General features: G+C 41.3%; 1 protein-coding gene across 1 annotated transcript in view; it reads right to left on the bottom strand.

The window, feature by feature from the left end:
- Window positions 1–23,203, bottom strand: part of CD47 (CD47 molecule) — a 44,555-nt gene that overhangs the window by 11,589 nt on the left and 9,763 nt on the right. The window contains exons 3-8 of the mRNA XM_081908547.1: window positions 19,938–20,027; window positions 11,061–11,162; window positions 7,925–8,017; window positions 6,989–7,084; window positions 4,609–4,701; window positions 1,171–1,202 (exon numbers count right to left, since the gene is read on the bottom strand). Coding sequence (XP_081764673.1) covers window positions 1,171–1,202; window positions 4,609–4,701; window positions 6,989–7,084; window positions 7,925–8,017; window positions 11,061–11,162; window positions 19,938–20,027 — 506 coding nt within the window. The remainder of the gene's footprint in view (window positions 1–1,170; window positions 1,203–4,608; window positions 4,702–6,988; window positions 7,085–7,924; window positions 8,018–11,060; window positions 11,163–19,937; window positions 20,028–23,203) is intronic.

Below are 23,203 nucleotides of genomic sequence, written 5' to 3'. Positions count from 1 at the left end.
ATCAGAGTAAGAAAGGAGGGAGCTGGGGAGAATATCTTTGTGACTGATGATGATGGGTTTTAATTGGAGGGAATGATCCTTTACCAGTGGACTCTAACTGCAGTGTTTTGGGGTAGGAATGCCGAAGAAATAAATATCCTTGTTCTTGTTAGTTATTCTAGTGCTGCTGGCCTCTGGCGCGCGCGCACACAGCTTTGTACTTCAATTCTGAGACTTTCTGGGGCCAACTGAGCAGAGCATAAGCCTGAAGCAGGGCTCCCCCCCACACCTCATTCCTCTTATACCCCTGGCCCAAGCACCCATCATTCTGAAATTCTGCATCTTACACTGTTGAGGTGTTCCTAGGAAAGTATGCCATTTTCATACAAAAATAACTTCCCCAAAAACCACAAGGAGAAGGCACCTAGCACACAAAAAAACACCCCTGCATTTATGTTTCTGAAATTTGGCAGGTTTTCACCTTTAGGGAAGCACATATCTCTTGAAGAGACACAGTATCCCCTAACAAATTTACCACAACAAAGTAGAGGAGATTGTATTCATTCTTTTTTTTTTGTATTCATTCTTTTTTAACCACTCCAAAACTGTAAAAGCTGTCCTTGCAGGAAAACAAACCCAGCAAAGCTTTGGTTTCACCAAATGGAAACTGGGACCTGAGGTGAACTGAGCAGCCTCTGAAGGAATCAAGAGTCAAATTGCACTACTCTCTGAAGTGCTAAACTGGGGCCTGAGCTTAATCTTTAGGCTTTAATCTACTACCATTACACCATTCAAAGCTGTAGTATACAAGTTACCTGAAATGCATTGCCTTGATTTTATTTTTCAAATGTTTCAAATTTTTCTAGCTTTTTTATTATTTAAAAAAAGGTTACTTCTCCCATTCTTAACGATTCCAATGTATGAGTGGTAAAGCTGCACTTCAAGTCTCCACTCTGTAGTCGTTGTATAATGAAGGAGATGGGAAAAGATGTTGAATGAATAAAGAGTTGAATGAATAATGAGGCAAAGCCAGGGTTGCATGTCTACATAACCTATTAAAATGGCAAGAATTCTCATTGCCGTGATTCTACTTGCTACCAATCTGATCAAACCAATTGTGAAAGATTCAGAATCACATTATGTATCACCTGAGTCATCCAGCAACCCCGTATGCATTAATTTTAAGCTTACCTTTGGAGGCTGATGATCTTTGAATCTGGTACCTATGGTTACAAGTAAAAATATAGCACAATTTCTTACTGGATACTCAAAGCACACAAATCTAATCACCACTATGCAGGGACATAAGACGACCAAGAAAGAATTTCAGCCAAAGCCTTGGACTCATGCTCTGTCCCCTTCCTGCCATTTTCCTACATGGCTACTAGCATTTACTTTCAGTTGTTGCACATGAAGCACAGCTTGTTTAAGCCAGCACCTCCTACTGGTACATGATGTTTGCTGAGAGATGCTGTGAAACAGAAAGTAAAGGCTAGCAAACTCCTTCCAATCACACAGGAGGAGAGGCAAGAGGGGAACATGTGACAATTCATGGTTTTAGCATTACCTGCAATGAGGCCATTGTTTAATATGTTCTCTTTTCCTTTCTACTTCTTAACTTGTGTCTCTGTCTCATCCTCCTTGCTTTTCCCATGCTTATTTTTTAAACATTGCAGGAGTGTGACAGAAGCAAAGCTTTTCTTCTGGTTGCTCGTGCAAAGTTCCTTTCTTGACCCAGACCTGCATTCTTGCAAGCTTTCCAGGAGTGCATGTTCAAAGCACGAATTGTGTGGAATGTTTCTTCAATATTTATATCTTTGGTTAAAACCACATGTCCCTCCTTCCCTTTTCATGTTTGCTATTGGAATGCAGTAGACAGAATGAAAATGGTACACATGCAGGACCTTCTACCTCTACGACCCAAGGCCAAGAAGCAGAGTTCGTAGCCATGCATGCATGGATTCCACAGCAGTAGCCTTCAGCTTTTTCAGATGCAGAACACACACCTGCCATGGGAGACTCACTTTGGCTTTTATCTTACAATGTGTGACTATATTTGTCTCTCCTTCTATCCTCCTCTCCCTTCCTTCCTTCCTGTCCCTGGCTGTTTCTTCACCAACGGTCTTTCACCACTTCTTAAAGACTTATTTATTCCAACTGCCATTTCTTACTTCATTTGGCTGCTGCTGTGGGCTTAAAAATAAAATAAAAAACAAACCTGCTACCGCCCACTTTACCTGTTTTAATGCAGTGATGGTTAGAAGTTAGATCACAATGTACTTGTAGATTCATGGGCAATTGACATTAGATTGGCAAGGGTTTCTGGTGCTCGATTTTTATTTTTACAGTAGCAACAACTTCCCGCAACTAAATTAGGCTGCTGAAATGAAGAAAGCTAACAAGGAATCAGGAGTGCACTTGTGTTGAAGGAGGGAGACCTCATCAGTTCTGTCGCTGAGAACAATTTCTTAGACATAAAATGAACCATGGTCCTTTATCACTAACTAGAGGTGGACATATAGGCTGGAGTTCCAGTACAAAACACAAAGTGGTTCCAAAAAGCAGAAGTCTGCTCAGCTCTTATATCTACCACTATCAGCAGATAATTGCTTTTTTAAAATTTTATGTTGTTAGCCACCTTTGGACATCTTCAGGTGGAAAGGCAGGACATAATTTTACTAAAAATTACAAAAAAAGATGCACTCTCACACACAAACACAGACAAAACAATGGAATCGTGGTCATAGTGCAAGTCAGCGCATAATTCAGCTGTGGGTCGATCATGACCCAGCCAAGAAGATCACCATTACACAGTACTAGTCCTCTCCCTTCACATCTGTATCAGAAGCAACTGTGGGACATGGATACATAGAACAAAAAGCTACGTACACAAAACACTTTTGGAATAGATTGTTGTGAATGCAGTTCCAATCTCTTCATGTTTATCTCCTCAATAAGTTTGTGAAAGAAGTGCAGAAGCGTTCCTTCCTTCTGAAGCACTCGAAAAGCTTAGAAAAACTTTAAAGGGCTTAACCTTTTTCTCTGAACATCAGCCTCCAAGGCATAGTTTCAAAGAGTGATGCTACTGTGCATGGGGGGGGGGGCTAAGAATCAGAAAGCCCCGTTATATCCATGGGCCAAGTTACATGCTTCTCTGGATAGTTTTAACCATGTGATATCTATTATTTCAGCTCAAAGACTTCAAGGCCTATGTGCATAATACACACAGCTGTATTATTACTGTCTAGCTTGCAAACTTTCCTTTCAGCAAGACTGCGTTTATTTTTCAAATACCTATTAAGCAGCATTTGTGCCAGAGCAACCCTCACATTCTTCATCCACATAACTTGCATATAGAAAATCCAGACCAAATATTTTCAGGTATACATAGTCAACAACTGCCTACCCAACCCCATCCCATTTTCTCTCCAATCAGCAAACTCACCTTCCCTTCATTTACAATACAGGCATACTGCTTCTTCAGTCTTGAGTCTCCAAAATAATATTGGAGTACAGCTGCCATTATCCCCAGCTGAATGGTCAGGTATGAAGGGGGTTGTAGGCTAACAACATCTGGGGCCCAATGTTGGAATAAAGTTCTACTTCAAGTAAGCCTGGGACCTGATTATGTGCCCCCAAGTTTGATTGCTGATTGCTTTCCTTTTATCAATAGATCCCCCAGACCAAAAATATTGATCTGCGTTGGAATGCATCGCAAGATGCCTTATAGAACTCAGTTGCTGGATATGTGCCCCTACTGATCAATGCCAGCACCTTCTATTTCCCGTAAAATGTTTTTCTGAAAGAAAGGAGAATGATAGGCTCCACACCACTTAATGGAAGGCAGCTCATTGTACTCATGGCACAGGACTTAAAAACAGCCCAATATAACCCTTGCAAACAGAGACAAATCAGTGAGATCCATTGTCAACTGCCATCCCTCCTTCAAAACAATGCTACGTAGTGCCCCAAATATTTATCTGATAGGCTAGGTGCAATGTCCAGCAGAGTAGTTCCATTAGCTCAAGGATTTCTGTTTTCACATTGGTACTTCACCTCCCTCTCCTCTCCCCACGTGCCATCCCCAAATCTACTCATGTGGTAAAGGAACTTTTTTTGCGTGATATCACCCCATGTATGGAGCACCTTTCTCAGTCTGAGGGCCACTTTCCCTGGCTGCACGCCAGTGGTGGGCGAGACCCAAGGCAAAAAGTAGGTGGAGCCAGAGGTAGAACAAAGAATGCAACTCTTCCCTTTGTACAGGAGGCTACATTCAAGCTACATGCAAGTCACTGGTTTCTATCTACACGCCCACATACACATCCTCCATCCAGGCAAGCAAGGGGCATTATCATAGCTCAAGGACACATCTCAGCCAGTCAAGAGCCCTCAATGATGGTACAGAACAGGATCTGTGAGCAGTGTGACCTAGGGAGAGTCCTGAGGGCTGGAAAGAAGCACTGGCAAGGCTGCATTTGGCCCCTGGATGTGAGGGTACACAAGGCAACCTGCATTTGTGATCTTCTGGTCAATCCTCTCCGAAACGGCACTAAACAAGAACTTTGTTTGAATATTCATTTGATTTTAAGATAAAGCATTTCATGTATACTCTAAGTAAATAGTACTTACCAATAACAACCATATAAATGAAAGCAATTGCTGCTACAGTATCAATAATTCCTAAGCCGGCAATCATAACAGAAGTTTGTTTTGGTGGGCATTCTGTTGAGAGAGAGAGAAAATGGAGTATTTAGGTTAGCATTTTTGTTTCTATTTTCTGAGTTGGTCTGGCAGTGTAACTACAACACTTAGGAAAAGATCTACAGCCATAACATCTTGCGCCAATGTGCACATTAACTGCTACAGAAAGTGTCAGGTTTTGCTGCATCTTTTACATGTATCAACCACCATAAGGAATATGCAGAAAGATATTAAGGAACTGTGGGTCAAAAACCAACAGCAAACAAATACACTTGGCTGTATTTTAATTTTCTGCAAGCATTGGTCTCTAAGACTCATAATTTCAATGGTTTTATGCTAAAACCTGGATCACAAACATCTTCTTTGATAATATGCAGTTTAGTGAAATTAAAATATTTTTCACTAACAATGAAGTTATTGACAGGAGACTGAAGAACAGATGTTACTTCCATCTAGGACGGGGGGGGGGGACCCCCAATACAAACACAATTATTTTTAAACTCAAAATGGTGAGTGTGGAGGAAATATTTAGATGCTGGATGCCAAAGAACAACTCACACACTTGACGAACTTGTTGAATAGGCTTCTGTTAAAATGAGTCACTGTGAGCCTAAAAAAAAAAATTCTGCAAAATTCTATGCAATGACTTTGACACACAGTTACACAAAGCTTAGTAATCTTGCTGAAATTTAAGAATGCATACAATCAATTTCCTCTTCATTAATCAGAGACCCCAAATTTTGTGGGCTGGTGTGGTATGGTGTGGTGTGGTGGACCTCTCACTAATGCCAAAGGAAAAGACTAGAAACTGCATAGCAAAATCAAACTCCTTTCAGATATTTTGTGATCCCAAATGAGTATCTGCAATCCACAGGAGTCACTGCAACCCTCAACTAGCCTTTATCTAATAAGAAAGATAAGAGGCGAGCATACAGAGCCATTAGAACAGAGCTACTGCCGCTTTATTTGCCAAACATTGAATATTGCTTTAGAGCAGTGGAAAGGGCTGAAGACTGGATGCCTGCAGTTAAAGATAATTTATTCAAACCAGGATTTAGGACCAAAAAAAAAAAAAAAAAAGTAGCTCTATTGCTTTATTTTTTTAAAGGCTGCAATAAATGTAATTTCACAGAGGCAGCTTTTTCTAAACTCAAATCTAAGCACAATCTCCACGCCCCCACCAAAAGAGCACCGCAAATTTAGATGTCTAGTATGCTATTATTATTTCTGGCTGGCCACCCTTAGAAAGACAACCTTTAAATATTTGAAACTCAGTCATTTCACACATTTTGTCATCTTGCTGATGTTTAATGCTGTTAAGAGTAAAGAAATGCATCTAAATGTGAAAAGATTTATGTTCACAATTTTCTCTGCTGCAGTAAGTGAAAACTGCATGTGTGTGTGTGTGCATGCGCGGGCAGGCGGGCGGGCGCACAAACACATCACACACACTAAGAATGTGGGCACAAATTAAAATAATTACAAAAAATGTCAGCAGTAGCTCTGAGTGAATCTTTAGGATATGCAGTATTACAAAGTTAAAAATTTAATGCAAACCCTTTAGCTCCTACTTACAAAATTCAGCAGTACATGGCATGGTAAAGGTAAAGGTACCCCTGCCCGTACGGGCCAGTCGTGACCGACTCTAGGGTTGTGCGCTCATCTCACTCAAGAGGCCGGGAGCCGGTGCCGTCCGAGGACACTTCCGGGTCACGTGGCCAGCGTGACGAAGCTGCACTGGTGAGCCAGCACCCGTGCCGCACACAGAAATGCCGTTTACCTTCCCGCTATAAAGCAGTACCTATTTATCTACTTGCACTTAGGGGTGCTTTCGAACTGCTAGGTGGGCAGAAGCTGGGACCGAACGATGGGAGCTCACTCCACCGCGGGGATTCGAACCGCCGACCTTACGATCGGCAAGTCCTAGGCACTGAGGTTTTACCCACAGCGCCACCCGCGTCCCAGTACATGGCATAGCCATTCTAATTAGAAGGTAACACCACCTTCAGGCAATTGTTCAAGAGATAAAATAGTAGCTCCAAGTCCCCATAGATCCCTGTTCTATACAACCCTGTTATGATTACGATTACGATATCTTTATTGTCATTGTCCCTTGCAGAACAATGAAATTGAAATCCTGTGTGGATTTCACAAACCCTTTGTGCATTTCATAATGCAGACAAGCTGCTTTGTAGGATATTTGTTAAGTGTGCTAGCAAGCTGATTCCCCTTGATAGTATAAAGGGTAAGTAATTTCTAGGGAACAAAAAATGTAAAGAATTTCAATAAAATAAAATACATTGCTCACCTGGCAAACTTGTAGCCAAACCTGCCACAGCAATTAAATATCCAAGCGCTTTCAGAATTATCAGAATAATTGCAAAGAGCGGTGGCTTCTCGAAAACTGGGGAAATAATCATACGTTATTGAGAAAAGAATGGCAAAACCAAAAAGATACATAAGTGAAAAATGGAACAAAGTAAACACCTTCTGAAATGTAACTGAAACCAGTGTGAATGTGTGCTACATGGAATGTTAAGTAAAAACAATCAAAAAACCTCCCACAGCTAGGCTGTCTCGTTTAATTTATCTTATTACATCACAGTACATACAACGTTGTATATTGAAACAGAAATGATATACCAAAGACAAGTAGCTGCATTCCTCGATCCAGCCAACTTTCCGCACTTAGGTGCACACATGTTTATATCAGAGCTAATCAGAGTATTGGATTCATCCACTTATCTTTACCAAGTTAAACAATCTTTGCAGCTTAGCTTCTTGTCTCTGTTAGGGAACATTGGCAGATGAGGCCAACCTATCTATTGGCTTCAAGTATCACCACACTTCTGTGAATGGCAAAGGAGGAAACAAAAGTTCGCTCTCTCCAGCATCTGCAGTGAAATGCCACAATGCAGACACAAGCAACACCTCAATACAGTCGCACCTTGGTTGAGGAAAGCCTTGTGACTTGAACATTTTGGTCCCCGCAGCCAATCGGAAGCCGTGCCTTTGTTTCCGAACGAAGTCAAACGGACTTCTGGAACGGATTCCCTTCGAATTCCGAGGCACGACTGTAATGCTAAAATTTCTCCCAGAGGTTATCCAATACAGGGCTGGAGCTAGCATTGTTAAAAGATCTACAACCCTACATATCTAAGGGGTTCTTCCCTTTCTGCTTCCTCTCCCCACACAATGGATTATGAAAACTAGTTCACAAGTTAGTAAAGTAACAGATTCTCACCTGATTGAAACACAAAGAAGAGAGGCGGCACCAAAAGGATAGTAGGGAGTACAACTAAGCCAAGACCAAATTGAGACGCTAATGTATAACCCTCTGCAAGAAGCCAAATGAAATAAAAAAGGAAAAGAACAGTTACTATTCAGGGAAAGCAAGCCAAGTGTTACTTTGATCTAGACTCTACGTTACCCCTTGCTCTTAAATCCTGCAACCCATAAAGCTATTGATTTAGAGGAAAAGAACACCCCAACACATTTGTGCCCCAAATAAATATATATTATTTTGCCCATTGTATTCTTGGAATACACCATTTATTACTAGTTCTTAAGAAAGGAACAGTACTGGACAGCCTCAAGGACAATAAAAATTAAGTGATACAATCACAAGAGTCCTACCCCTTTAAAGTAACAGTGTTTACCATATCCTAAAAGAGGCAGCAAATTATGAAGGTGACCTACTTAAATGCCCTCTGCAAGAGGAAACTAGAACTGTTTCCATAACAGGATGTAATAAACAGCGCTCCAGAACCACCCAAGCTATTCACATAACAAAAGCATTCATATCAAGACTACTAAATCAGAAAAAAGGTGCTCTTTTACTTGAAAAGCTAACATTCAGATTAAGGTTCTAACTGTTACCAACTTTGTCAATGGAGACTGCAGGCCTTTCTTGGAACATGTGATGCCCCCTCTCAGCCTCTTAGCTTAATTCGTGTTCTTGTTGATCTTTTACACATAATGCTTGCACAGCGAAAGAAATACAGCAGGTGTGGGGAGCCTTTTTGTTCTCCAGGTGTTGCTAAATTATAACTCTCATCATTCAAAGCAAGTTATGTCCAATGCCCGGGGACGATGAGAGCTGTAGTTCAGCAACATTTGGATGGCCAAATATCCCCCACATCTGAAATCAAAGCAAAAACAAACTAAGGCCACAGTACTCAGTCATCGCACCACTCCTAGCTATTTCTGACATGACTAATTTATACTGAACAAGAAAAGGATTAACAATAGGAAGAAGGTGAGTGCATGCAAACGATAAAAAGCCTGTCCTTGAAATCTCCCATGGAAATTAAAAGGGGTTGCAGAAAAGCATCACTTAGAGAATTAGGCTCACGGTTCACAATCTGGTATAGTCACAGATTGTTCAAGATTGAGAATGGCACACAATTCTGCCCCTCCCCCCCGATTTTGTTCTCTGCAATTCACAGCTCTTTGCGCATGCTAAAATTAGTCTGTTAGCAATTTTCAATGCATTTATGTTTTACTTTTTTTAAGAGCATGCTATTGAACTGTCATGTGTTAAATAAAACAAAATGAAGCTCTGGGCTTGTTTGAAAGTAGCAGTTAAACTACAATAAGTATGCTTTATTAACTTTTTTTTTAGCTAACCGAATACTTTGATTTAAATATTTGGCTACTAGAAAAAATATTTATACAGTGAATACAATTAGTAAGTCCCCCCCCCCTTTAATTTAGTAAATAAAAGTCAAACAAACAAGTTAAATCAGATCCAAGTAGAGCACCAGAAAATGAACCAGTGTTGCTGGCCCTGTGCATACAAATCTAGGTGCTATTAGATTAAACTGTCCCTCTCACTTCTACTTGGTATGAATTGGTATAAGCTGTGAATTGGAGAGAACTATTTCCTAGCATTAACTTAACAAAATCTGGAGGAGGGGCAGGATTGTGTGCCATTCTTCAGCTCGAACACTGAGGTCCAGCGCCGAGGGCCTTCTGGCGGTTCCCTGGCTGTGAGGTTACAGGGAACCAGGCAGAGGGCCTTCTCGGTAGTAGCGCCCGCCCTGTGGAACACCCTCCCAGGAGATGTCAAGGAAATAAGCAATTATCTTACTTTTAAAAGACATCTGAAGGCAGCCCTGTTTAGAGAAGTTTTTAAATGTTTGATGCTGTATTGCGTTTTTAATATTCAGTTGGAAGCCACACAGTGGCTGAGGAAACCCAGCAAGATAGGTGGGGTATAAATAAATTATTTATTATTATTATTATTATTATTATTATTATTATTATTATTATTATTAGATTAAGGGTGCATCTGAGGCCTACAAGCTTCCTTCCCTTTCCCTGTGCAGAAGGTAATAACTTCCCCTTTTCCTTTATTTGAACAGGTTTCTCATCTCCCGTACCTGGTATATAAAACCTTCTGCAAAGCTTGAAGGAGCTCTACTGATGCCCAAGTAGCTTCAGTGGTTATGTCCAGTTCTGGCTGGTTCACCAGCTCTGGCAACCTCTCCAATAGACTACTGCAACATGCCCCATGTGGTGCTGCCCTTAAAAGTGATCCAGAAAGGTGGTATACAGCATGGCAGCCAGGTTACTGACAGATGTTGCAAAGTGGCATCATGAGTCTTTTAAAAGAGGCCCCATGGAACATGTGTATTCTGTATCCACGGGGCTTCTTTTAAAGGACTCACCCTGTACCTGTCCTCAAGAATCTGCACTGGCTATCTGCCTGCTACTGGAACCAATCTGAGGTGCACCCACTGGTAGACAAAGCTCTAGCTCTATTTAATACCCAACTATCTGAAGGACCAGCTCCCTTGTTACTGGTCAGCCCATGCTTTAAGATCTGCATGACTTGCTCATGGTACCACTGATATCCATAGATCATGACAGAGTAATGTGGCACACTACGGATGTGGAATTCCCTCCCCACAGAGGTTTGTTTGCCCCCTAAATGTCATCTGAAGACATACTTGTCTCCCCAGGCCTAAAATGCAGGCTGAGAGGTCCTGGATGCATGATTGCTTGCCATTTCTGATTTTTGTTTTTTTTCTGTTTGGACTATACAGTGGTACCCTGGTTCCCGAACAACTTGGCTCCCAAATAATTCAATTCCCGTATGCTGCAAACCCAGAAGTAAGTGTTCTGATTTGCAAACGCTTTTTGGAAGCCGAACGTCTGTTTCGGCTGTTGGCATTGTTTCTGGGACCAATCAGAAGCTGCGCCTTGGTTTGCGAACGTTTTGGAAGTCAAACGGACTTCCAGAACAGATTGAGTTCGAGAACCAAGGTACCACTGTATTATTGTTTTATGGTTCTGAGATATTTAACCATGTACCGCCCTTGGAACCTTCAGACTGAAGGTGGAAAGTAGTAATGATATTAATTTTTGACACTTACCTTTGAGCAAAAGAACAGCACCAGGCACAACAATAATCATGACTATTAGTGCTACAAGACCAAAGCTGATCTTCTTAAGAAGACTCATCTCAAACTTCACAGCTTTAAGTAAAAATGAAAAGGGGAGGAGAATTTAAACACTAAAGTACTTAAACACAAATATGCTGCTTTTACATTTCATCTGATTCTATGATCTACTGGAAGAAAAAGCATCAACAGAATATAAATGCCGAACGTTTCTGCAAGTGATTTTGGACAGCGGTGATTATAAATAAAACTACATAAACATGTTTATGCTGCTGTAATCATTCTATACCACACTTACAGAGGTGCAGTGAAGCAGGGACAGGCAAGGATGAGGCACTACCACCTACTTCACAACAGAGGTGATTATCTTCTGGGGTGCTATCTGCCAATCTTCTGCATGCCAAATAAATCAGCTTCTCCCAAAGAGAAACCCACCAAGTAAGCTAATCAGAAAAAAGGTAAGTTACACTAGCTTGCATGACTAAGGGCTAAAATGCTACCATTGTTCTGAAAAAGACCCTTTTTATGACCGATCAATTTCCCAGAAAATAATGAGCAAGCTTTTGGGTCCACCAGAACTCTTCATCAGGGTGGAATTCAGGAAAAGGCTCAAAGGGGCATGAGGGGAGGGGAAATGCCTTATTATTGAAACTACAATGTTTGCATCAGTAAAAAATTCAGTTTTGTAAAATAGTCTTATGAGGGGCGGGCTGTGGGAGTTGTCATAAAGAGCTTATCTGTACACTTATGCATAATCTAAAGCATCCACATATTTGCCAAATGGGAATGATGTGCCTAGTGCAAACTGGTTGCATTCCACCAAAGGCTTTTAAAGAGGCAAGACCGGAAGCGGAAGGTGAGGATAGCGGAAATGGTATCTGCAATTCTAAGAGTTTGTAAAATGTATTTTTAGGCTTGTGGAAATTGTCATATGGCAATGGTGGTTGCCCGTGAGTAACCAGTCAGGACTCTGACCTGTCTTTTAGAGGTTTTATTTTGGTGCAAAACTATTTACAGTGCAGAACCACAAGTTCATGTCTGCCTCAATCACTAGGAGAATCCGGGAGTGGTCATTTTCGGGTCTTCCCCCAACATAAGAGCTTAGTCACCCCCAGCCTTTTCCTTCCTTCTTTGCGTTTTACACCTCTGCGCAAGGTGGGCGACAGAAAAGGCATGCTTCCCTCCTGGCCGGCTTGGCAAGGAGCAGTGCTGAGGCTCCCAGCAGCATCCTCTAGCCCCTTCCTCTCCTTTACCCTGGAGGTGTGGCCTTTCCCACCCTCAGACTGACGGGGTGTGGCGCTGGGGCTCCCAGCAGCATCCTCTGGTCCCTTCCCCTCTTCCTCACTGGAGGTGTGGCTTTCCCCACCGCAGGAAGAGGAACTGCTTCACAAGATTTTCAGAGGTTCCCTGTATCCCAACTGCCTCCCTTCCCTGTTCCGATGGCAGTCCCCTGACAGAAATGTTGGCTTCCTTCTGTTATTGCATGCAATTAGGGATAGTTGGATTCCTTAAAGCCTGGTCTCTTTGCTGCTACACGCTTTGAACGCACATGCAAGTGGGGTGATGGCTTTCCATCGCTCTATGAGAATATGTTGAAAAGAATGGCTGCCTCCATGTGAACACTACTCCCCTCCATGCTGCCGCCATACATTTATGTCCTGCTATGAACATTCTCATTTGCTTTAGATGCCTCTGTGTTAAATTCAAATGGTTTGCCTGCCCCTTTCTACCACTGGCACACATTATTCATCCCACACTTGCTTTGTAAGTGAAACTAAAATTCCAACTCCTCCACTAAAGGTTCACACAATCGCAGATTCAGGATCGGCTGTGTGAAATCTGTAACAATCATCTACACCACCTGTAAAACTCCGAGCGACTCAAACTGGCAATATCAAAGGGACAACTGCAACTATGCGCTCCAAGACTTCCTGCCCCCATTACTACTTTCTGTCATGTCAATAGGAGGCCACTTCAGAGATGCTGCGTTCCTGCACTCCTCTTCCTCCCAGCAGCAAACACTCTAGCTGTACCATACAATACTGGCCACAAGCAAAATCTACAGCTCTGTCTATGTGTTGCTGTTTTCTCTGAGATTCTATTTCAAATCAGAAGCGCTCTGCATAGAGTTCAATTCGTCTGCTGTTAGTTTCATGTGTGAGACAGATCAGATCCTAAATTCTTCCTTCCTAATTCAACAGAACATGCCAGTCTTCTTCCTTTTCTTTTTTTAAAGACACCCAGTTAAATTAGCGAAGTTACAGAAGTGGTTTGCTTCAAAGACTGATGGTTCATAGGTTTGTACAGCACTTTGGGAGCCTTCCAAAGAAAAGAAGTTGGAAAAATTGTACGCTCAGTAACACCAGCTGTGCTCTCTTCTGCCCTAGGCTCTGTTAACAAACTGCCAGGTACGTTTCTCTGTTCCAGAATCATCTTTGTAGATGTTGCACGTGGTTAAAAAAAAAAAGACACAGCATGATTTCCGTGTTTTAAAAAGTATGCGTGTGAGAGAAAGAAACATTGCAAGTAGAATTCTAAAGAGCAGCATTTAAAAGCTGAACAGCTATCAGTAATCACCTCTCACTATACTCATGTTTTCTGATACATTAAAGCAGTAGCTGTCTTACAGTTTACCTCTGCAGCACAGCAATAAATTGGAAATGCTCGGTTTTGCTACTCTGTCGAATGTTTACTTAATCAGCATGCCATGAAATAATGCCTACAGGCATTGGGTTAGCATCCCCAAGAAACATTACATCACACAGATGTAAGTACTCTCCAGCACAATGGGACTGTTTTTAGCTTAATAATATATACTGTATCCAAAGTGATGTCTAAAGTGATTAGTAAGCTTTGAAGATCCACATCTAGCATTACAAACCCCCTCAATGTTCACAATGCCCACTGCAACAGGCACTGGCCTATGAATGACATTTTAAATTACACAGTATTATAAATAACAATTTGCGTTCTCTCAAGTGCTTCAACATATGTACCAAGGGCATGTGGAATTTTCAGAAGCAAATTGAACGAAAATATTACCTATTAATTCCTGCAAATAAAAGAGACAGGCAACTGACAAACAGATGGCTACTAGCAGTACCCAATCATTGCTCTTCTTTTGTAAGCCACAAAAAGAATTACAATCGACTTTCCACATTATTAGGAGTACAGAGTTGTATTTTTTTCTATATGCATAGCAAAAAAGGAGGGGTTCCCTGGATAAGCAGCAGCAGGCCATGCATTTCAATATATTTACCCCTTGCCTATGAACTGAAAACCCTTCACTTGGGCTCTTCATTCTTGGAGTAACAACCCTCTAGGATTGATTCAAATGCCTAGGTACATGTAGCAGAATCACAATGTATAGGAAAAAAGTATGTCTGGGGGGTGGGGTGGGGTCTGGAAAGAAAGAATAAGAGGATAAATGCCTGCTATCCACAAATAATTCTTCAACTGGTTTCTGAAGAAGCACAAAAGAAGAGAAAATCCTGAATTTTCTGGTCTTCCCTTGATAATGGACTGGATGAGAGCCAATAAACTGAAGCTCAATTCAGATAAGACTGAGGCACTGCTAGTGGGTGGTTCGCTAGACTGGATAGGTAGAAGACTGCCTGCTCTTGAAGGGGTTATACTCCATTTTAACCTTAAGTAGCTTGGGGTGCTTGTGGATCCAACACTGTCATTTTGAGGCCCAGATGGCCTTGGTGGCATAGAGTGCCTTCTGTCAGTGTCAGCTGGTGGCCCAGCTACACTCCTATCTGAATAGCCTAACTTCTGTGGCCTACGCTCTGGTAAGCTCCCTCTAGGATGGATTTCTATAATGCAATATACACAGGGCTGCCTCTGAACATAGCTGTCAATGTTTCCCTTTTTTAAAGGGAAATTCCCTTATTCCGAATAGGATTCCTTGCAAGAAAAGGGAAAAGTTGACAGCTATGCCTCTGAAGAAGGTTCCGAAACTTCAGCTGGTGCAAAATTCAATGAGCAGAATGCTCAACAGAACAAGACAGCTTGAGCATACATATAACACCAATCCTGCTCCAACTGCACTGGCTTCTAATTAGTTTCCTGGCCCTGTAAAGCCTATAAAGCCTTGCATGGCTCAGGACCTCAACACCTTAAGGATCACCTCTCCCCATATAAATTGACCCGGGCCCTGTACTTGTCATTGGAGGTCCTTCTCTATGTCTCACCTCCCTGAGAGGTCCGGAGGGTGGCAACATGAGAATGGGCCTTTTCTGTAGTGGCTCCCTGACTGTGGAATGCTCTCCCCAGAAAGGTTGGTCTGGTGCCATCACCACATGTCTTTAGGCAACAGGCAAAAACATTCCTCTTTACCCAGGCCTTTAGCCATTAAATAATCTATGGCCTGTTAAAGTGGGGGTGGGGGTGGGTTTGCTGTTATTATGATCATTTTTTAATACTTTTTATTATTATGCTTTTTATTATACTTTTATTATTGCTGCTCCGTAATGTGTTCTTAGCGTTGTGCACTGCCCTGGTATCTTTTGATAAAGAGCAGTATATAAACTGAATTAACTACAAAACAACAACTCCACTGCTATTTATGTAGCAGGCATTGATTGGATAACTCATATTTTGTATCTGATATGTGTGTGTGTGTGTGTGTGTGTGTGTGTGTGTATTTGCACATGCTTATGTTTCAATAATCGCATCTATTTTGTTGTTACTTGGGTTCCTGCAACTATGTCTTTTTCTTTTCTTCCTATATGCATCCTGCTATGTTCTTTGTGCGCCACTGGGCATGACTGAGTTGCTATGTGTGGGGACTCCAGCACTCATTTAGTTTAACCATTGTGTTGGATGCCATTATATGACTCCCATTCATTTCTTAAAACTGATCATTTAATGATCACAAACCCATATACAGTACATGAATGCATACACTCATACATAAATATTTTAATGAAAAAGAGGTATAGCATTATAAACACCATGCTATAATGCTAATTTATTAGCTATAATACAGCTATAGTGCTGTAACACTCTACTGCAATAATTCCACAGCAGTATGGTGTCACAGGAATATTTCTCTTTCACTTTTTTTTTTAAAGGTGGTTTTTTTAAAATGACGTCAAAAATGGTGCTCAACACAAATGTTGTCGTAATGGTGTGCCAAGGTGTGCATGGGTCAGTTATCCTGTCTGTCATGGAAAAACTGCACCCTTTAGAAAAGACTAAAGAGTGCATTAAAGGTAAATACATCTGTGAAGTTTCAAGTACTCCTTCCATTCAAGTACTCCGTATGAACCCAGGGAAAATCCAGGATGACAACGAATGAATGACAGTGCTGTGTGGATGCTCTGTAACACTGAGTGAATGAAGCATGGCAATTCCATACTAAATGCCTGTGGGGAAACGTTGGCTCATTCAGAGGAACATGTTAATGGACACCATAAAATGAACTCATAAGGTCAGAAACAGAAAGAGAGCCTTATTATATGGCTGTTCAGTAAGTTTTCACTTCACGGAAAATGTATTCCACCATATGGGAATGATGATTGGCCTTGGCTGTCTCCCCATGCCAAAAGTTACTTTACTGGACACGGAGTGATACTAATCTATTATTTAGTATGGGTATTCATTAAAATTCTCACAGCAGTTTAAAATAGGACTCAGTGTACAAATACAATTTAGCTAAAATAAGTTTGAATAACTGAGGGGGGAAAACTATTAAAGCTGCAACTCTATCTATGTCTTTAATTCATTTCTTTCAGTTAAATCTCTCTCTCCCCATCCTGTAAGCTTCTCTTTACAGCAACTTTGAAGCTTTATATCAAAGAGCTTCTCCTTGTCCTTTAATAGAGCTCTACAAGGGTAAATTATTTCCCCAGATGCTATATGGAGCATTGGTGTGGGCTCATTCGGACATCTCAGTACAGTAATCAGTACAGCATAAATTATTGCCTAGAATGGTGGAGTAACCAGATCTACTTCTAAGGCCTTTGTTCAATCAGAGACAGTCTGCCATATTCAGCAAGAATGCTTGCTAGGAAAGAAGTAACTCCCCTTTAAGCATCACTCCATTTTTATTGGATGCTACAGATTTTTAAATGTCATACAGGACTGCCAATTTTAAAAAATAGGTCATGGGGAAGCAAAAGTGATTGATGATCTCTGGAGATCACGCGTTAATCTATACTGCTGTGACTTTGTGAGGGAAATCTTGTAACTAGCATACCATGGCAATGTACCATGTATTCTGATGCTCTGTTCTTGGTCTTGAGCTATGTATACTATTATGTATGTGTGTCTGCAGAAGCCCTGAGCGATAAACTTTGCTTATTTGCTTATTAAACAGGTTGCTCTAAGTTTACACCAATAAACAGAAGAAAAACAGTAATGGAACCCACAAAGGATTAAAAGGCTTTGATTGGTACCCAAAGGATAATGCAGTCAATGCCAAGGAAGCTTCTCTTGTGAAAATTTTTCATAACTGGGAGCCACCACTGAGAAAGCCCTGTTCCTGGTAGCTATCTCCCTTGCCTCTGATGGCAGGGCACCCACAGAAGCCCTTTGGTTGCAAGGCATAGGAGGGTGTATGCAGAGGCAGGCCATGCTTCAATTCTCCCATGCAGAAAGAAAGGTTTTCATCTAATTGCTGGTTTTGTCCTTTTAGTTGGAGCTAGAGATTAGTCGAGTGCTGAAAATATCTCCTCCTTTAAGAAAACCAAGCTAAAAACCAAACCCATTCTACAGCAATTAATAAGAAAATAAATTGCATCCAAAAATTATCAGAGGGGGGAAGTGGGCAGGGTACAAGAGTTTTGTTGCACTTTCCTTATTTTCACAGTGGCTGCTGGCTGCTGAGGTTCGTGAGCATGCTTCCTTTCATCCTACAAGTCTCCCCAGTGGTCTGCATTCTGCAACCTCACCAGGTGACTGCACTTCCTTAAAAAAACTCACAACAATAAGGTACACTCAACCCTATTCCCACCAAAATTATTAAGCAGCTTTAAATCACCCCAGAAATGCAGCAAAAAAAGTAACCACCCTAGAAGTCTATTTCACAGTGGTAGGGGTTGGTTTTGGGGTGGTGGTGGTTGTTTTTGAAGAATGGAAGACAGATTTCAGCACAGCACAGCCACAGTCAGTGCAACTAATGCAGCAAGGGCATGATGTGATCATGGTACCCAGTCCCAGTTAGTAAACTAGAAGCACCTTCAAAAGCAGCACCAAGTACTACAGTTGTTTAACCAGGAAATCACCAGAGCAAGGCTACCTCTGTCTAGACAACACTGGTCTAAGCATTCTGTAGCACCAAACAACTAGTGCTTGACAGTGATGAATCAATGAGAAACAACTGACTGCAAACATAATCCTTCAGCAGAGTGCAACCCAGTCAACCACGAGATGAACACCTCAGTCTTTTCTGGACTGAGCTTCAATTTGTTGGCCCTTATCCAGCCCACTAGCACAGCGAGGCGCTGGATTTAGCATTTCCTCTGCTTCACCTAAACTAGATGTGGAGTAGAAACAGAGTTGGGTGTCACCCACATGTTGAGAATATTCTACCTCAAACCTCCAGGTGAACTTACGCAATGGTACCACTCTGAGGCATCACTGTGTTACTATTTGTTTTAGGGCGAGTGGTGCATGAAGTGGCGCGTGGGCATTTGTTGTCAGTCTTCTGTATCTCCACCTAGCTGACCGTTACTTGCATAGGGCATTTGTTGGGTAGTGTCACTTGCAAGGATTACAAAACCAGAATTTGTGGCTGTATGCAATCAGTGACGCCGTATCTACTGTTGCTTCCCCACTTCTCTTGGGATTCAATTAAACAACAACAACACTGTTCTGGCTCATATTTGTCACTGGAATAATCCTGTTATATTTATATTTCAATAACATGAAATGCTAAGTTCTGAGGTTAGATGTCTAGCACATAGTTGCTATGAATTTTCTGTTCCCCTGACTCCCCTCAACATGTCTGAAAGATCCCAAATCTCCCGGCACCTCCATTTCACACTCTGCATTTTGCTAGTGCTGCTAAACCTTTATTGAAATGTTATCCGCAGCTGTACAGTTCAAGCACTAAGAATACAACAGGAGCCCTGCTAGGTCAGATCAAAGGCCTATCAAGTACTGCATCCTGTTTCCTGTAGTGATGAATGAGACGCCAGTCTAGGAAGTCTCCTAGCAAGATGCAATTGGGATATGAGCTGTGCAAGTACCTATTTTCAGATTATTTTTCAATCCAGTTGTTCACAGTAGGACTGATTTGTAGGCAGGCATAGGAAATAACTCCCCCAAAATTAAATGGCCAAGTTGAGGAACATCAGGAAAGGGAGGAGCAGTCACCTATTTCTTGCTCACAGAGCCAATACCCCAATGAAGAGTGGAGGTGGGACAGAAAGGTTGCCAAACCAGTTCCTCAAGCTAAAGCCATTCCAACGTTCCAAGTCTAGCCAGGCCCACTGAGATTGGGGTATTGGGTCAACAGGTGGTAGGGCCCCCAGACTCAGAGCTAGCTTTCTTTTAAAAAAAATCCTTCTAGAAAGAAGCAAAATGTGTTCTGTGTTCACTGTACCGCTAAGATCTTGAACAAGCAGTCATTGATAACCACAAGTTTCCTTTCTACAGCAGATCATCAGAAAAAGGTACTGATCACCATCAACAGAAGTCATATATTAAAGGGTATCAGACTTGAAAGAATGGAAAATGTTAGAAGCTACATAAACTGCTCATACTATGAAATCTTACACATTTTTTTTAACCTAATGCATTAACTACTACTTCTTTTTACTCCATTGTTGGGCGCGTGCAAAGCATTTTACGATAAAATACTATTCAGCATTGGTAAGGAATAAAGAATTTAGTACTTACCAACATAGCCAACCTGTAGCAAAAACAATGCTACCGCCAATATGGCTGCACCAATGACTAAGAAACTTTCCACTGGTTGAAACCAATATGCTATAAGAAAAATATAGTAGAAAATACAAATTTTAGTTTGATTTAGCAACACAAAACAAGCAAGTCTTATTGTATTAATTAATATACTGACCCAACATTAGCTCTGGGGTTTACTTTGGAGACCACAGGAGGAACCAAACACTCACAGTCCAAACTGTCATTTTTCTAAGTTTCACTTTCATAAAATGATGGAATTGTGTATTTTTACTGTTCTCCCTTGGGCATCCCCCCCCCACACCCAGTATCTTAAGAGTAACAGCTTCTCCATCTCAACAGATTGGCTCATTTCCAGGGAGACAGGCTTAACATTAGAAAACTATTCTCTAGTTTCATTTTGACATTCCAAAAGTCCTTGACATGGAACAGACTATTGATAGATTACATCAAAAATCTTTATATGCCATTCACTAGTCCAACTGAGTAAAGTTATTAAATATGTGCACACACATTAAAAATATGAATGTTTAATTGTTGATTGCCTTCAAGTATGCTACTATCAAAGGAAATTAAAACAAGTTTAAGATGCTATTAAAAGTTATCGAGAACTTGTTACTTTTATTCTTCTTTGATCTCATGTCTACCACAAAGTCAATTAATTCATGCCTAAATCTGGATCAATATACTAACAAATTGAGACTCAGAACAAGTTGTACCACAGTGGCATCTTATCCATCCCAAATACTTACAGACTCTATACTGACATGGTAGTTTACATAGAACTTCATAATCTAAAAATAATATCACATTTCCTCTGCAAAGCCAAGTAAAGCTATTTGGCTAAGAAAAGCAAGACCCTAGATAAAAAACACTGCAATGGATTTTAGCCTTTGGAATGCTTACTTTAAAAAAATTACTTCTGATCAGGCCATTCCTTGAAATGCAAGAATACTGCGCAGAAACACAATGACAATTCAAGGAGCACAACATGACCTAACTTCTACAACTGCTGTTGCCAGATTGTGATGACTACTTCCTTCTAATGGAATAAATCTGGCCATGCAAGTAAGCAGGAAAGAATCAAACTTCTTGAAAGGAACAAACTGATTATACCCAGGAGCAGATTCAGCTTGTACACTTTAGCAGCTTGTCAGCTACTCACTAGTTAATAACAGTGCTATTTGTGGCATTAAATTCTTAGTACAAGCCAGGTCCCACAACAAAGCCATTAAGCTCAATTCAAAGGCTAAATCCATCCATCCATCCATCCATCCATCCATCCATCCATCCATCCATCTATCTATACTGAAGAACCGGCAGTGACAAAAAAAGAGGGAACATCTAAGCTAGCTCAGTCAGTAGAGCATGACTCTTAACCTCAGGGTCAAGGGTTTGAACCCCACATTGGGCAAAAGATTCCAATGTTGCCGAGGATTGGACTAGATGATCCTCAGGATTCCCTTCAACTCTACAGTTCTATGATTCCATCTACTTTAAAGGCCACAACAGAACTGAACTAGCACTTGCAAGTTGCAAGAGCAAACAAACATGGAAAAGAGGGAACATGAAACATCCAAAATTATGCAAAGGAACTGGTGGAAAGAGTGTAATCATACAGACAAAAGGTCTACAGCTCATTAAGGACCGCAAAATGAATCTTCTTGCAGAGGCAATACATCACCTTTGCCTTTATCAACAATACATGAAGTGGAGAATATGGAAAGATCTGTGACACATCTGCAGAGAGAAGTCTGTTCTACACATCTGCATGATCTGGGAATGGAGATTTGTCTTCTTCTTGCATCCCCTTGGAACGATAAGGTCACAAGGCTGGGAGAGCTTGTGGACCCAGCCTTGTTCCTCAACGCTAAGGTAGCAGCTATTGCTAGGAGTACTATGGCAGGAGTTGTATCACTTCTGTCCCTTCCTGGATAAAGCAGATTAGCCAGTGACATACATGCCTTGGCCATGCCCAGACTGGATTACTGTAGCACACGCTTCATAGGGCTACCTCCAAAAGAATCTGCCTCTGCAGATCTGAGACCAAGCCATCTCTGACATCCTGCCATATGATCCTGTATGCCCACTGCATTCAACATTCAAGGTCAAACAATGCATCCCACCACATTCAGAAGTACAACTGGCTTGAGTATGAGACATGGCCTATTCTACTTTAGCATCCGGAAACTTGTGAAACTCCCTCTTTAAAAAGACTTGGTTTACTCCCTATCTCTGAAGCTCAAGGCAAGCTGTCAAGACCTTTTGATTTTGGCAAGTTTTTAATATGAGTTTTAAATTTTAATCTCCTTGTTTTTATGTTGAATTCCCCTTGGGGTTTTTACTGCATGCAACTCACTCTGGTAATTGAACGGCTCCTACTGTGCTTTAGGTCTTTAATGAACTTTTTTGGAAGCCACCTTGAGTTTCCTTTATTAAAAGAGATCTAGCTATATATTTTTTTCAAAATTAAGAAGACCCAGCTGAAAACACAGTTCTTCATTCTTATCAGTTCATGCTGGCAATTTAGTTGCAACTAGGCTATATCAAAAAACATTTGAAAGAAGAATTAGCAATTCCATCCAAATTAGCAGCTCAGAATACAGATGGGGAACAAGCTGCCTGGGACCCAGAAGCAGCCTGTAAAGGCTTTGAGTGGCTGGACAACCCACCAAAATATTTACTGGTGGTAGCAGTGTTGCTGCTTCCATTTGGTTTTCTTAAAAAGACCCACTGTACAGAATTCATTAGGAATAGTAGCAGCAGAAATGGCACTTAAGGCACTGCTACTGCAGGGGAAATGTCTCTCTTGGCTGATTTGTTTGTGGAAGGGGGGGTTATTGGTTTGTTGTTGTTTTGTGTTCTCATTTGCATTTTCATGTCGCGAACCGACCTGTGATTTTCGGATGAAGGGCAGCATGCAAATTTAATAAATACTCATAATAAATAAAAACAAACCACAGAGTCCAGGAGAATCTACAGCAGTGCTGGGGGACCTGTGGCCATTCAGATATTGCTGGACTCCAACTCCCACCAGCCCCAGCCATCATGCTCAATGGCCAGGTATGAGTCACTGTTGCAGGCATCTAGGACCCCACTAGTACAAAAATGCTTCAGTGCTCATGGCTAGTTACAGTGCAGTTAAGGAGCACTGAAGAGTCTTTCTCTGCCCCCAAATAGGTGTCAGAACTGAATCATGGCTCCAGTTTCCTCTCGAAACATACAGTGACACAACACTGTCA

This window comes from Podarcis melisellensis (assembly GCF_964234715.1).
Source record: "Podarcis melisellensis genome assembly, chromosome: 4".
NCBI lineage: Eukaryota > Metazoa > Chordata > Lepidosauria > Squamata > Lacertidae > Podarcis > Podarcis melisellensis.
The sequence above is the reverse complement of the archived record's forward strand: the minus strand, read 5'-3'. Positions and strand labels throughout refer to the sequence as shown.